Raw genomic sequence first — 15,839 nt, 5'->3', positions numbered from 1 at the left:
CAACAGCCATTTACAAGATATGGGCATTCAAAATTTCATTTTAATTTCTTTGTTTTTTCTTATGCCATACGGGGGCTTCGATTTCTTTTTGCACTGTGCAAAAATTGCTATAAAATGCAAATGTGTAATTTGATTGCCTCGATCTTTGGCATAAATGAAGAGTGTGTAATGGTGGATTCACGTACCAAGTTTGTTGTGAATCTGTGTAATATTCAAGGAGTTATGAGCATTTATTCACGTAAAAAAAGATTAAACTTTTGTCACGGCTACAGGGTAAACCAAGTATAGAAATAACTTGAAAATTGGTGTGTAGATAGGCTGATCATCTTAGCAGTGCCTTTTGATAGTTTGAATAGCAATAGAGTTACAGCGACAAAGTTATAAAGCAAAAACTAAGTAAGTGTAAAATCGTGGGATCAAGATACTCTAATAGAGCAGTCACCATGGGGTAAAAAGGTGTGCAAAAAATGCCAGGAAAAAAAACAAACAAACTTACCAGAGTTTGAACCGGGAACCTCCATACCTAACACCTGCATCCTTAACCACTGCTACCTTGGCTGATCACCTCACTTAATTTCTGCTTTATAGAAATTTCTAGTTGAAATCTGCTTATAATCAAACATTTGTAATTTTAAAGATCTACCAATAGAAGTACTAGATTGTTCTAGAACATTCTATGTATGTTCTATTAGAAGTCCTCAAAAAAAGGGCTCTCTATTAGAGTATTACAATAATATTATCAAATTAATATTGAATTAAATCATGCAATGAAATACATTTATAAGTCTGTCTTCAATAATCATCATTGTATCTACATAGAAAAGAAGAAATGTGAGTAAAAACAAACCTCAAAGTCAGCCATAGGCTGGTTTTTGGGCCTTATAAAGTACAAAAAGGAGTGAAATCCACACAAAAACAGCCGAGCTGTGAAAAATGGTGTGGCCTTAAAAATCCTGGGTGAAAAAGTTGTGAAATCAAAGGTGGCGGCCAAGAAATGGCTGCAACGATGTTAATGCTAAAATATTTTAATAATGGCTGTGTGCATTGTTAAAATTTATTAGCATTAACATCATTGCAGCCATTTATTGGCTGCCACTTTTGATTTCACACAGGCTTTTTAAGGCCATACCATTTTTTCACAGCTTGGTTGTTTTTGATATACTTTCAGGTGTAGGTGACCTCTCTTGTTTCCCTACTTTTTCTATGATCGCTAATTGAACCTAAAATTCTAAATTTTTCCATATACTTGTTATAGAGAGCCATGTTAATACCACAAACTTACATTTATTGCCAGCTAATGGATATGTGTGACCGGATCTGTGAAAACCTGAAAAAAATCATGCATTTTTCGATTTCCTGTTTATTAATCTACTTAGCCAAGTGTAAGTTTTAGCCACATATGCCAATAACTTTCGGAGTTACAGCCCTACAAAGTAGCAACAACAGAAAAATCGATTTGTTAATGTTGACCACTTGACTATAACCTTTAATACGTACCTTTGCCTCTTGGATGCTGCAGTAGCTCTCGCCTGCCACAAACTGATGTTAGTGGTGGTGGTTTGGTAAGTGTACCAGGTCCCGGCTGTCATTTTGGGTTAAAATTGTCTAGTCCGAATTTGAGGTCAAATGTCTACAAGGCCCTTATTTTTCAAGACAAACAGATAATTGTGCAAGGAAGGCATTTGGTGCACAGAAATGTTCTACGCTCCTAATTCCTTTCTTTAGGCCACATGTGGGGTGTCTGAAAGTGTGACAACCATCCTAACTGAGACTCAGTACTATCACACCCCCCTCTATCCGGAATGGAGATGCTGCAAATGCAGCTAGAGCCCTTTCAATGCTCTGCTTCAGAGCAGCAAGACCAACATTGTCACAAAAGTGACTGCATGCTGATATGCCCTCTAACATGTGTGGAGCTGATCCTTGCTCATGAAGAGCAACGTGCAACACTCCGGCTTGAAAGACAGTGTAAACATCATGCTGGAGCTCTCGAGGATAAGGAGCTGAAAATGTGCCCATTAAGAGCAGCACTTCAACACTGTTATCTGGGAGGCAACACTCGATAGAAATGTTACACCTCTCACAATGAGGAGCTGACATTGGCCCATGAAAGAGCCGCATGTCAACTCTCCCATTTGAGGAACTGACATTGGTCCTAAAAACCGCATGTCAACATCCATTTGAGGAGCTGACATTGACCCATGAAGAGTAGCATGTCAACACTCCCATTTGAGGAGCTGACATTGACCCATGAAAGAACTGCATTTCGGTACTCCTATTTGACGAGCAACAATGGAAGCTGCAGTGAGCTAAAAAATGTACACTATTAGTATCAGCAGCATGTAAACTAGCAGTATACGCACAAATGATGTAACAGCAGCAAGTATATGCTACATGTATGTACATATAAGTGGCAGCAACATGTAAGCAATGTTATAATGGTAATAATAAGCATTATATACATAATGTAACCAGACAAAATATAGCAAGCAAGCAAACTATATATGGTTACATAGATAAGCAATATACATGCATGTACATAACACCAGCAAGTAAGCAATATACATGTTGGGGGAATATACATGTTGGGGGAATATACATAAATGTAACACAGCAAGTAAGTATACATGGCATAAACGTAACAAAAGCAAGTATGCAATATGTAACAGTTGTAACACGGGCATGAGGGCTTTGCCTGATATGTATGTCTGACTGCCCGAGGGCAGAGGGCATACATATTAGGCAAAGCCCGAATGCCCCGTGTTACAACTAATATGTAACGCTTCTTAGGCTGATAGCCTATGCAGGGTGATCAACCACCCAAGCCAAAACGAGTGCAGCCACTGGATGTATTATATATGCACACCTAAAATTTTCGATTATGGGTCAGCAGCTAGTACGTTCTGGTTACGTTTGGTTATAATAAACGGACATATCCTAGAGATATCACGGAGAATTTCCGTAACGTGAGTTTAATGTTTTAATCAGTGCTATTGAATCGTTTATGGGATAACTACGCAGTTCACTAAAGGCCTAGACAGGTAAGCTTGCTTGTAGAGTGCTTACTCCGTGCAGTGTGGTAGCTTCGTGATGGGTGTGTGTCCATATTTGAAAATGTGCGGAAATGATCGAATGAATAAGCTATAGCACTAGTTTTCAACTTAGCCCAATGTTTTTCAACTCGTAGGATGGCAAGGGTAACAAAATGCTCTCCGTATGTGTGGTTTTCATGGCGAAATCCGGGTTGTGCATCCTAATCACGTGAGTATTATTCGATCCCACAATCGATTTCGGCATCTACGTCTATATAATCACAGCCCAGTTGTAGACCGGCTACATTTCGTATGTAGCCTGGCTAGCTGGGCTATATACGAAATGTAGCCTGGGCAGCTCCTTTGATCTGAGGTGTAAAAGTGTTACATGTGTAAATGTATAACAGCAAGGAAGCAATATATATTGTAACAGTGGACAGTAAGTAATATGCATAATTGCATGCAACAAGGAATAAGCAGTAATTGGTAAGCAGTATACATAATGTAGTATCACAGCAAGCAGGCAATGTAAGTAAATGTAACAACTGCACATACGCTATATACGCAAATATATACAAGTACGACAACAGCAAGTAAGCAGTATATGTAAACATAATGGCACTATATACATAAATTCATCAACAGCACGTAGCAATACACATGGTCTACAGCAGGCTAGTAGTTATTAAATACTCACTTATAACGCATGATGTAAAAGGTACATACTTTTACTACAATACTCGAACACCCTTCCCTAAGCAATGTTAAATTTCCAAGTAATCAGGGAGTGGGAGAAGAGGGGTAATGCTGGTTGATGGTACACATTGTCCACTGCCAATTTGTGAGCACATGGTGCATCTGCACATGTGCAAGTATTCTTATTAAGGCACAACCATTCCTATTATTGTCCACCAAGATCAAATGCCTGATGCTGCTATTGTGTCCAAGTAGTTTAAAGATATTTAAACTCCATTATAGCATGTATAGGGAAATGGACTGAGGTATGGAGCTAAAATTTTCACCATCGTGTTTGCCATGAACAGGGGAATCAATTACTGGGTAAGTTTTTCCTTTACTCACCTTTCTTCATTACATACAAAAGCAAAATGCGTGAAGAAAAAATCAATCGCACACGATCACTTTGATGTGACGTAAACAAACATTCATAACTTACGTATCCTTGGGTCTACTGCAATGAAACAAAGATTTACCAGCTCATCTTGAGCAGGCAAACAAAATGAAATCCAGGATTTTATTGATAGTCCCTTCCTTTACTAAGAAAGAGGGGTTCAAAAAATTGATGGAATTTTTCAATGATATGCAAGTATTTCACCCATTGTATTCAATGCGTTATACTGTAAATTTAAACTTGCATGATTGTGTCGGGTTTTCGCGGATCCAGTCACATATACATCTAGTTGAAATTATCTGATAGTGTAAATGTAAATACTGTACAACAATTGATTAATAGTACTTATATAATGTAGCTACATAGAAATCTGTTGTAGCTGGTCGGAAGCTGCATGTAAATAGCACACGAATAATGTGATCCCAGTCGGGGATAACTGCAGAGAAACTTATTTAGTATTATTAAGAAAAAATGTTTTAAGAAATTATTAAGAAGCCAAAGGCAATAAATCTTAAGCAGATGATCAGACAGAGTGTGTACTGTGCAGCATATTTTACAGTAAGATCTGGGAATCTATACATGTGAACAATCAACATACCTAATTGTTTAGCATTAACCAATCACATTAGCACATGAGGTTGTACAATGCATATAGTGGACTTGTGAGTATCAATGCTCTACCTTGTAAATTTTTTCAATTGCATCTTCAGAAATTTTACTATCAGTTAGAGTTTGATTAACAATTTTCATACAAGTTTTAATATTTTCTTGATTCCATGTGTCCCCTTTTGGTTGCAATGTTAAAAGAAATTTGTTGATGTACTTTGAAGATTCTTCCATCAATATTTCTTTTGCTGTGTCATAAGCAGCCTACAACAAAGTACAACATATATTGTTCACAGATTTCACATATTTACATAATCACGCAGTACAGTATAGTAAGGATCATGGAGGTTTGCTAATAAGTCACTAGGAAATTTTAAAAAAGTTGACTGAAATTTTACTAACTGACCAAGCAATGCTGAATAGTGAAGAAATTAAGCCTGTAGCAATTTACCATAGTTGAGTTACACTTGGTTGAAGACATTAGTTAGTTAACCAGTTAGGCCTAAGATGTGCTACAATTATATGCATCCTAGTGCCTGTGCTTACCCTTTAACTTCCTTTGTATCCCATTTCTTTCTGTACTACCACATAGGCATTGATTTGAGGATACTGTGTCAATGGTTTCTTGTGCTGACTATTGCTAGTCTGGTGGCACATGCCTTTCTGCATTAAGGGTAAGGGTGTGGACAATTCAGCACAAAATTTGCAGTGAGTTGTGAAACAAGGTAATACCAATTAAAAGGAAGGATTATATAAAATGCTATCTTAAAGCACTTGCGTGGACAAAGATCAAACAAATAAAAATGCTATCATTTCTACACAGCACGGAAAGGAAAATACAGCACTTCATACAGAAAATACACCACTGTTGATTACATGCGTAACATTTATAAATTGCCAGAAGTAGCTAAAAACAATGTAATATAGACACTTAAACCGATTGTCTGATGGCTGAAAACTGATGCAGTTTGAGTCTACAAAATTAACACTCTGAACAAAGGCAACAAGCACTTTCAATATTGTAGTAACTTTTTGGAAGCATTTCACATAGTACTGATTTTGGGCTAGGTTATACCTAACCAATACTGCCAAGGCACCATGAAGGTTTTAGGGTGATATTTTCATCCAGAAAAGCCCAAACCTTCATGATCTTTAATATACAGTACTACTGTACTGTATTATACTAGTGAAAACACCACCATGAGTGCAATATGGGAAAAATAGCACAAGGGGGTGGAGGAGAGACACGAGGCAAAGTCGAGTGCTGTATTCGGCTTGAGATCACGCCAGAGTGCTATTTTCTCATATTGCACGAGCGTGGTGGTGCTTTAACTGGTTTAAAGTATATAATAATAATATAACCAAGAGTATATAACGGGGAGGGGGAATGTCGAACTGCGTTATAGGCTGTGAAAAACGAGCCCGTAAAGTAACTCGCATGCCTTCGTTTCTTCTCGCAAACCTGACTGCTGTTGATTGCTCAGATTTAACACCTTAAATGTTTTAACGGGTGGTCTGTATGGAATCGCAATGGCTGAAATTCCATCTAGACGTGTCATTTTAACTAGTAGAACTGTCAAGGCAAGCATGAGATGGTGACCATGATGAAATCGCTACCATGATGAAATACAGAAATCTCTACCTCACTCAACCATGATGAAACTTCGATGTTTGCTTTCCAGGTTAGCTGCTTGTGTCTTTATTTTTGTACGGCGAGTTCCTCTGTGTAAGATGCCATACGTTTCTCGAGTACACACTTATAATAAGCTAGTCACCAATCAACACAAATCACTGAGTTGTTTGGACGATGCCATAGGACTTTACGGAGTCATTTTTCACAGCATATAGCATAGTTTGACACTCTCCCTCCCCATTAGGCCCCGGCCTATTATGCTCAAAAATTTGCCCATTATGCTTTTGAGCACTGCTCAAAAGTATAGCCCATTATGCTCAAAATTATGCTCATCATTTCTTATTATGCTACATTACAAGTACAGTACATAACATTCATGTATATTGTTTTAGTATAATTACTGATTGTTTTTTACATGCACTGATAGTGTCACTAATAGTTATATTGCAGCATGAGGGATGCTTCAATATAATCTTGAAGGGAACTCTCTTGCTGTGCATTGAAAGTGTTTGTTAAAATTGAGAATACTCTTTCAACAGCACCTGATGAAGGCTGTATAAGAGCAACCATCATTGCAGCGGATGACCAGTGCGGTAACTCCTGTGAATGTTCAGCCCACCAGGACATGACATCTACTTCTGGCGATGTATCTGCAGATACCGCAATGTACTGCGGGAGTTCAGACTTGAGATTGTCTAATGTTGTTTTGTTGTTCAAAAAGGTTATTTCTGATAATGAATTAACAATGCTAACATCTGGTGCCACTTCTTTCACTTTTGATGGAGCAAAGACTCGTGCAGCTTTAAAAATTGATAGACTCTTAGACAGTTCATTTGAAAATTTAGATTTAAAATACTTCACAACAGGTGTAACCCTATCTTTCCCATACTTCATAAACCTGTCAAGCAAGGAATGCACACTGCCTGTCAACCTTTTTGCCACAGCAGAGAGATTGGGATAGTGCTGTAATTCTATAGCACTAAGCAGTTTGGTATATATTTCATAGCATTTGAATGCCAAAGCCCCGTCTCCCTCTAGGCTATACGTAGCCTTGACAAATGGTTCACCTGCATCAATAACTACTGCTAGTTCAAGCTGCAGATACTCATGCTTTTGCCTGTCAGAAAACAACTGCAGTAATTTGACTGTAGTTGCAGGTGATGCTTCTGTATTTCGTAAAAATGAGACAATATCACCGAAATATTTGAAAACTTGGTGCAGCACTTCCCATTTGCTCCACCACCTTGTGCAACTATGAGACTTAATTGAAATCCCAGTTGTTGTCCGCCAGTCAACTTTTGCCCGTGAACTGTGAGCAAACAAACTGACCCACAGTCGAAAAAATTCATCAAGTACTGGAACATCAAACTTATCTCCTGCCAAATCAATGGTATGAGAGTAGCATCCTATATCAACAAGTGAGGGAAAGACTACGTTTATTGTTCTCATGGCTGCACCATTAACAGATGCGCGGTCATGCATGCATGCCAAGAGCTGATCTGACTTTACTCCATACGTAACTTGTAAAATACTAATAACCTCACGAGCTAGTTCCTCACCATTCATTGGCTTTGCAAGTATTTGTAGCTTTACCAACCTTTGCACAATTTTGTCTGCTAAAATAAACCGTAGTACAATAGCAAAAGCCTCCCCAAGCCTGGTAGTGCCATCAAAAATTATGGAAACAAATTTCCCTGAAAGCTCTTCCTTGATCTTATTCCCTTCATTAGTACGAACAAATGGTATTAGGTCACGCATACCTCTTTCATCTGTCAGCCTGTATCCACCAATCTCCAAAACTTCTTTCAGTCCGCCAACCTTTTGAAGTGGTATTCCTGATTTCAAAAAAGCTGTCACTACTTTTATTCTGTACAGTTTGTGCGATTCAGATAGAGTTTCACCTCTAGGATGAGTTTCACTTTCATATGCTTGCAACTGCTGGGCTAAAGTTTTGTCACCGCATACTCTCTTGGCTTCTTTCTCCTTGTTCACTTTGTGCTTATTGGAATCAATGTGATGCTTTATACTGCTAAGCTTCATTGACACCTCCTCTCTACAACATCCACAAAAGAGCTTTCCACCAGACACAGTCAAGTACTCTTTCGGGAATCGATTGCACCTATCTCTTGGGGTCACTGATTTCATTGAAGTTGATGCAGATGAACCAGTGCCAGTAGATACTTTTCTTTTCTTTCCCTTAGGTGGATTATTGCGAATTGCTCTTTTTCGACTTAAATCTGATGTTTTAGCTTGCTGTAATACTGAGAGAAGAGATGATGGAGCTCTCTTTAAAGCGTTATCAGTAGCAGAGGTACTCCTACTTTCCCCATGACATTCACTTAGCGATGTTGTCTTAGACGTCCCCGAGGTAGAAGATATTAAACTAACTGTATCATGATCATCGACATCACTGTCCTGTTCATCACTCGATGCAGACGACGCTTCACTGAGTTGTGCTAGTACACCTTCACCAGCTGCCATGGCACTTTATTTATAGCGCCACTCTGTAATAATTATAGTTATTAGTATTAAGGCGCTACTTAATGGCTGGATCTTCTAGAAGAGTGTTCGAGAGATCGTTGTTTGCAGGAACTCGAGCTGGAACTCAAAGAATGATGGAATGGCCTAGGTTTGGTAAAATTAAACAACAATATGCTTGTGTATTTTGCCTATTATGCCAGCATTATGCTCGATGCTTTTGCCTGCCTATTATGCTTTAAATTATGCCGGCATAATCGGCCGGGGCCTACTCCCCATTATATACTCCTGATATAATATGTGGAATTTTCTACTGCCTGCATGACTGACTAACTAATGTGTTCAATCAATAACAGTTAAGGATACAGGCTTCTTTCACTGTTTGACGTCACTTCAGCCCGACTGGTACCTTTTGGCATACTGCAGTGCATACAATGCATGCTCCATGGATGTACCCGTGTCTTCCTTTGTGTCCTATTTATTTTTGCTGACAGCATAAGGTGTTGATTCGTGGTAGTGGCTTCCCTATATTTGACAGAAATTGTCTGAGTTTTCCATTGTGACTGGATTGATTGCAGAGGTCCTTCTTCTACTGTTCTTCATTTTTAATGCTGTGTAATGGGCTGAACATAGCTGAAACGAAGAGTAATGGCCACTTCACCAATTCAGTAATTGATAGTTGGGGCACACATTCAGACGATAACAATAACCCCGGCACCATTCTTTCCATTGTAATGAGGTATGCATGGGTTCACCAGTCTTAATAATGTTACAAAAAAGTAAACAAACAAAAATTACGAATTTTAAGTTTGATTAGGGATCATAGAAAACAAGTTGATGTTGTGCTACTTCTAAAAACCAGGCGCTCGATGTGTGTGTGTGTGTGTGTGTGTGTGTGTGTGTGTGTGTGTGTGTGTGTGTGTGTGTGTGTGTGTGTGTGTGTGTGTGTGTGTGTGTGTGTGTGTGTGTGTGTGTGTGTGTGTGTGTGTGTGTGTGTGTGTGTGTGTGTGTGTGTGTACCTACCTATCTATGTTTGTCTGTATGTACCCACATGAGCAAATTCGTTAAATGGTAAAAAGCAGCCAGGATGTAAAAATTAAAAGCTAATTTAAGTTTGTATTAAACTTCCACACACATAAACTTTACTCTGTGGTGGTTTCTTCTCAGAGGTGATGTATACGGATCTGGCAACTCTTCATATATTTCATGAAGGGTCTTCCCTTTCGGTTTTATAGACGTTAAACAACTTTTTACAGTATTTACAAATTTAACTATCTAGCTGAATTAATAATAGTAATAGCATGAATATAATATAGATGGTTGATTAATTGCCTATTTAGTCAGAATGGATACATGGGCACCTGGTTTTTAGAAGTAGCACAGCATCAACTTGTTTTCTATGATCTTCTACTTGTATCAGTATAATTATAATGTGTGTTTAATTTTTGTATAGTTTGTTTCTGAAAGCAATATTTTCCTGCAAAAAGCAGACAAAAATGGGACTACAAGACTATTTCATGGCTTCTTCCATTTTATGTGGTCATGACCATGACATCACAAGTTGAAGCATACAAAATTGTAATCATTGGAACTGTATATGTGTAAGTTGAACACTGGCATTTGTGAAGACAATTGTAAAGTGATGTGTAGCTGCTAAGTGCTCTAACAAAACCAGCAAATGTATGAAATTAGCCTATTCCAGTTTCCTTCAGATCCTGCATTGTGAGCAAAATAAGACACAACAAGTGCAAAGGATCAGAGCCAACTGGGATAAGTTTTCTGTTTTATGCAGAGGGCATTTCACAGAATAGTACTTTGAGAAGGACACTGCTTTAGCAGCTGGTTTTGAAATTGAGAAATGATCAAGGCTAATAGATAGAGCAATTCCAACCATTGTTAAAAGATCAGACACTCCCTCCTCTAAGGTTGTTTCATGTCATATCACTCCAGTCAGAGGAATCACAACCAATAACAACAATTTGCTTTCCATCTGTCAATATGTTAGTAAGCCATGGTATAGAAGTAGATTATCTTGAATCCCATAATCGTTAAGTTTGAGTAAGAACCTTTTCTGTAGCATTGAGTCAAAAACATTGTTGAAACTGAAGTACACAACATCCACTGGAGTCAAGAGACTTGGTCCAATTTTCAACTACTAAGAGAAGTTGAGATCTCTTACATGCTGAATAGGAGTAAACAAATGGTCTCAGCAAAGTGATAATAGAATATATGATTCTTGCTAATGGACTCCAACAGATTGGACGGTAGTTGTCTACAAGTTTACAGTCATCTTTTTTATGAACAGTTATCACATGACTTCTTTTACAAGCACCAGGTAGTGTAGATGCTCTAAGTAACTTGGTAGATAAGATGGTAAGAACTGTTCTGCCATTTCTAGTAGGCCAATTATCAGGGCCAGCGGAATTGTTGGGTTTAAAATATGCAGTTTCACATAAACAATATTGGGAGTAATAGAGACATCGCTAAGAATGGGAATACTAGTATCCACCTGAAATAATAACCGTGTTTTCATTGCTGAGTCAATAAATTACTGAACAGTGAACATGGGAACTACTAGAGGTTAAACAATGTGTCCCATTCAATACCGTAGACTCTGGTTATTAGGCGCATGTGCTTATAATTTTCAGAGGAATTATTTGTGAAATTAACATCTTATTATATTAGCCAAGCTTACCCAAGCTCAGGTACATGATTGGCCTAATTTGGGAAAATATTGGGCAGCCCAGAACATGGCTGAGTGAAGTGCCTGACCAAGTTAGTGCACAGCATTCTGCATTAATGACATGATCTCATCACCTTAGCTATTAAGTAGCAAGCATCATTCTGGTCAAGCAGCATCACTGTGCTCTGTTAGTCCTGGGTTACCGGGTGTATGCATGTACGTCCACATGGGTGGGTGGGTGGGTGTTTCGGCATGATGGGCTGCTATTCAACTGTTAGAGCTGGACAGAATCTATGACTCCAATACTTTCGTCTGTGCCTTGAGTTGAGTGCCCACATGCATAGCTATAAATAGTAACGCTGCATGGTGCATGTGACCCATTGTCCCCCCTTTACCTCCCATAACAGTCAATGATGTTAACTTTTATTTACAGAGTAAACAACATTTTACTATGCTTGTTAGCGCATGCGCTTATAAATTATGGTAAGGAATTTCTGCTAGAAGGGAATAATTAGTTGTACCCACTGCAGATTTCAAGTAATTTGAACACCAGTTAATTGTTTGCTTCAGTTGTGGAAACGGAAATCCTTAGAAGCCAGGTAGCAGCTACGGCTATCATTATTATAAACAGCAGTATTTGCTGTTTATAATAACGGGGTATCAAGTGTGCTGTGACATGTCTGATTCATTCTGACAACAATTCTACATAGTACGAGGTGGTAGAGGCGATTTCAACCATATGCGCTTAACAAACAGGTGTCTAGCACAAGTGTACCATATGCGCTTAACAAGCAATATGCGCTTAATAACCATGTACGCCTAATAACTGGAGTCTACGGTATTGCTATAATTAAAGTGACCACAAATTAGAAAAGAAGATGAGAAACTAACCACTTGTCTAAGGAATGACATAAGGAGATGGAGCCACTTGTTTTGTCTTGTTTGTCAGATGTGCCACTCTCACTGCTGTGACATTTTGCTTTAATTACATTCCATTGTTACAATTTTGTAATGTCATAATGTAAAGTTTCAAGCACTAACAAACTAAACTATCACAAAAATCGTGCAGGAATTCCATATAGTGAATGGATTGATTGCAGATATACTTATCATACTGTTCTTCCTTGTACAGTATATAACATAGAAACATAGCTGGAAATGGCTACATCACATCGCTTTTCAGTATTTAACAGTTTGGGAGGGAATTCAGTCACAGAATTAGGTCTGGCTATAGCACTGTACAATGATCCCTATTTAAATATAAAAGTTATCTTATACTTATAATACACCTTTTGGTTACAGTAAGTGCACTTATATATTTATACATACTGTACATATTATAAGTTTATATTACCATTATTTGATCACAAAAGTGCCTTTTAGGAGGGATTTTGTAAACACTTTTACTAGCTCGTACAGCAGATGCTCTCATATTGTGTTGAACATGTCTGTATCGCTTGCTGATACCCAGTACACTATTATCATCAGCTGAAGTAAAAGCATTTGTGTATTTGTAGCTATCCTCTTCTACTGTAAGAAGTCTGTAAAAAAGCAAACAGGATGTAATCAATACATGATAGGATGTAATCTATGTATTTATATTATACATAATATTCTTTTGAATCCTTACAATAAACATAGAAACATGCACAATGGATGAATTAACCATATTTAGGGTCTGCAATCTGAAAAATCTAACCTTTTCTAACTGATTTTCCTATTACCACAGTGGGATGTTCATCATAGTACTCCATTGCTAGATCTACCATGAAACCAGAGGCATGATTGTTCCAGAAGCTCATAAGCGTCACAAGGCACATTACATCTTGCAGCGCTCCTGATTGTTCTCTTCACAGCAATATCACTATTAGTAGCTCACAAGATGCAAAATTTATTTTTAAAATTCATGTGCTCTACATGATGAAACTTGCTTCGTAGCCAGATCTTATCTAGAGTTTTTGTAATTTAAAGTACACACAGTTATGATTCAATGGATTCTCGGCACAAGGGTGCTTTCTTTTAGAAATCAACAAACAAAATGCAAATTGAAGCTGCCCTATGAGCCAAAAAACAAAAAAAATCACTTATTCACATAAATTTGAATCTGTCCAAACAGAGTGGATTATAACAGTTGGCCATCAGACATTTACCGACCAATTAGCTTGAAGACCACCCGATTACCTACTGAACCGGTCAAGGATGGTTGACCACTCTCCACTAAAAAGATTGATATACTCTAATAGAACAGTCGGCTACTCTAATAGAGCAGCTGAATAACTAAAAAAGTGTACCTAAAAGGTCCAAAAGCGAAAAAAAGTCTGAGTTGGGGAATTGAACATGCACCTTTCAATGCAACTTTCTGTATCTGCACCTTTATACCACATGTTCACACCCTGTCTTAACGGCTTCTAAAGGGTATGTAAATGTTCTGCAGTATATGATTATAGATTGTGAACCAAGTATATACATGTCACAAAATATTGCATTGGATAATTTCATATCAAATCATCATAATGTTATTATTACTACATATGTATGTGGCTTAACAACGATGCAGTACATGGCTGCTGAAGGAGTTTTGGGTGTCAAAATATTCACACTTAGCTTTTAAAATCCAAAAATTTTTAGGGGACATGCCCCAGATCCCTCTATATGTGACCGGATCTGCGAAAACCTGACACAATAGTACATTATTTGAATTCCTGTTTTTTAAATATTTGTAATCTACTTAGCCAAGTGTACCTTCTGGCAAACGTTCAGCCACATGTGCCAATAACTTTCGGAGTTACAGCCCTACAAAGTAGCAACAACAAAAAAAATCGATTTTTACAGCAAGTATAGGGAAAATAAATTACAGGCACTTACTAAAATGGTTGTAACTTATGAACGGATTCATGTACTGGGCTGAAAAAGTTGCACCATCGTGTTTGCCATGGATAGGGGAATCATTTACTGGGTAAGGTTGTCCTATCCCCTTTCTTCACTGGCAAAACTCGTGAAGAAAAATCGATTGCATACGATCTGACATAAACAAACCCTCATAATGTGCGTATCCTTGGGTCTACTGCAACGAAACAAAGATTTTCCAACTCCTCTTGATTAGGCAAATAAGATGATATCCCAGATTTTATTTTTATTCTCTTCCTTCACTAAGAAAGAGGCGTTCAAAAAATTTACGAATCTTTTTAATAATATGCAAATATTTCACCCATTGTTTTCAATGCTTTATACTGGAAATTTAGGTTGCGCTATTGTGTCAGGTTTTCGCAGATCCGGTCACATATAGCTTGACATGCTTATGAATACTGCTGCTTTGTACAAGCATTGCCATAAAATGTCAGATCATGTCAGATCAACTTTGACTTTGATCTGACATAATGTCACATCAACGAAGACTAGTTATAATCCTCTGAACTATTTGTATGGAAAGGATCTGAAACTTCTCACCGCCTGGGTGAAGAGCATCAAAATTTCTGTGCTTCGCTACACGGGATTCTTCCTATAACACTAAAGTCCTTTCCAGCACTTAATTTTGATGCCACACTGGTCACCTAATTTTGTTGAGAATGATGACAAATGATTGGCAGTAGTAGCGGTCAGTGTTTCTGTGATTTCATATGATGTAGGAAACCAGCAGCTCCACCCAGCTTGATCAAAAATAAAAATGGTTGTGCTTTTCTCAGTTTAGTTTTGGATATTTTGCAACACGATGGTGTTGTAGGATGATCTAGTAAAGATTTTAAGTCACTGCGGAGCATGAGAGGTGAAGTAAAAATTTGGATGATTTAGCTGCTTCCAATGGTGTAGAGCTTGGAATGATGCATGGACATCATGGATAAATTAATAATTGACGCCAAATGTCCAGGGACATCTTTTTCCATCATTACAGTCAACAACTGATGGCTATTGTGACTGCAGTGCAGAAGCACTGAAAATGACTAGAAGGTATGATGTAATCAAGATGCACGATAGTGTGTTGTGCGGCCAAGTACAGCCAGTGCGGGTGCACAACCGACAAGTGTGTATTTTACAGGAGCCAACAAAATGCTGTTTCCATGCATCTGTAGCTTGATAAGGCCAGGCAAACTTGATTAATTGTTCCTCATCTCCGCCCGCATCCCTTTTTACCCCACCACATCTAATTTCATTATTGCAATTATCAATCATGTGAACATGTATTTTGATGCTAAGAAGGTTGGCTATCATTTTACAGTACAGCAAATGTCACTTGTACTTCAGAAACAGTGGTAAAACGTAGATGCTACTTCTTAGCTAGCC

At 38.0% G+C, this 15,839-nt stretch overlaps 1 protein-coding gene across 2 annotated transcripts in view; it reads right to left on the bottom strand.

Annotated features, from left to right (window-relative positions):
- LOC136258875 (golgin subfamily A member 6-like protein 7) overlaps nt 1-15,839 on the bottom strand; it is a 66,084-nt gene that overhangs the window by 1,482 nt on the left and 48,763 nt on the right. The window contains exons 7-8 of one of the 2 annotated variants that reach the window (XR_010703059.1): nt 12,916-13,102; nt 4,760-5,031 (exon numbers count right to left, since the gene is read on the bottom strand). Coding sequence is in view for 1 of the 2 variants with exons in the window: in XM_066052251.1 (XP_065908323.1) it covers nt 4,843-5,031; nt 12,916-13,102 (376 nt within the window). In the remaining variant the exon portion in view is untranslated. The remainder of the gene's footprint in view (nt 1-4,759; nt 5,032-12,915; nt 13,103-15,839) is intronic. The other variant, XM_066052251.1, reaches the window with a different exon arrangement.

The sequence above is a fragment of the Dysidea avara genome, chromosome 1 (assembly GCF_963678975.1).
Source record: "Dysidea avara chromosome 1, odDysAvar1.4, whole genome shotgun sequence".
NCBI lineage: Eukaryota > Metazoa > Porifera > Demospongiae > Dictyoceratida > Dysideidae > Dysidea > Dysidea avara.
Note: the sequence above shows the minus strand (reverse complement) of the source record. Positions and strands in the feature narration are given on the sequence as shown.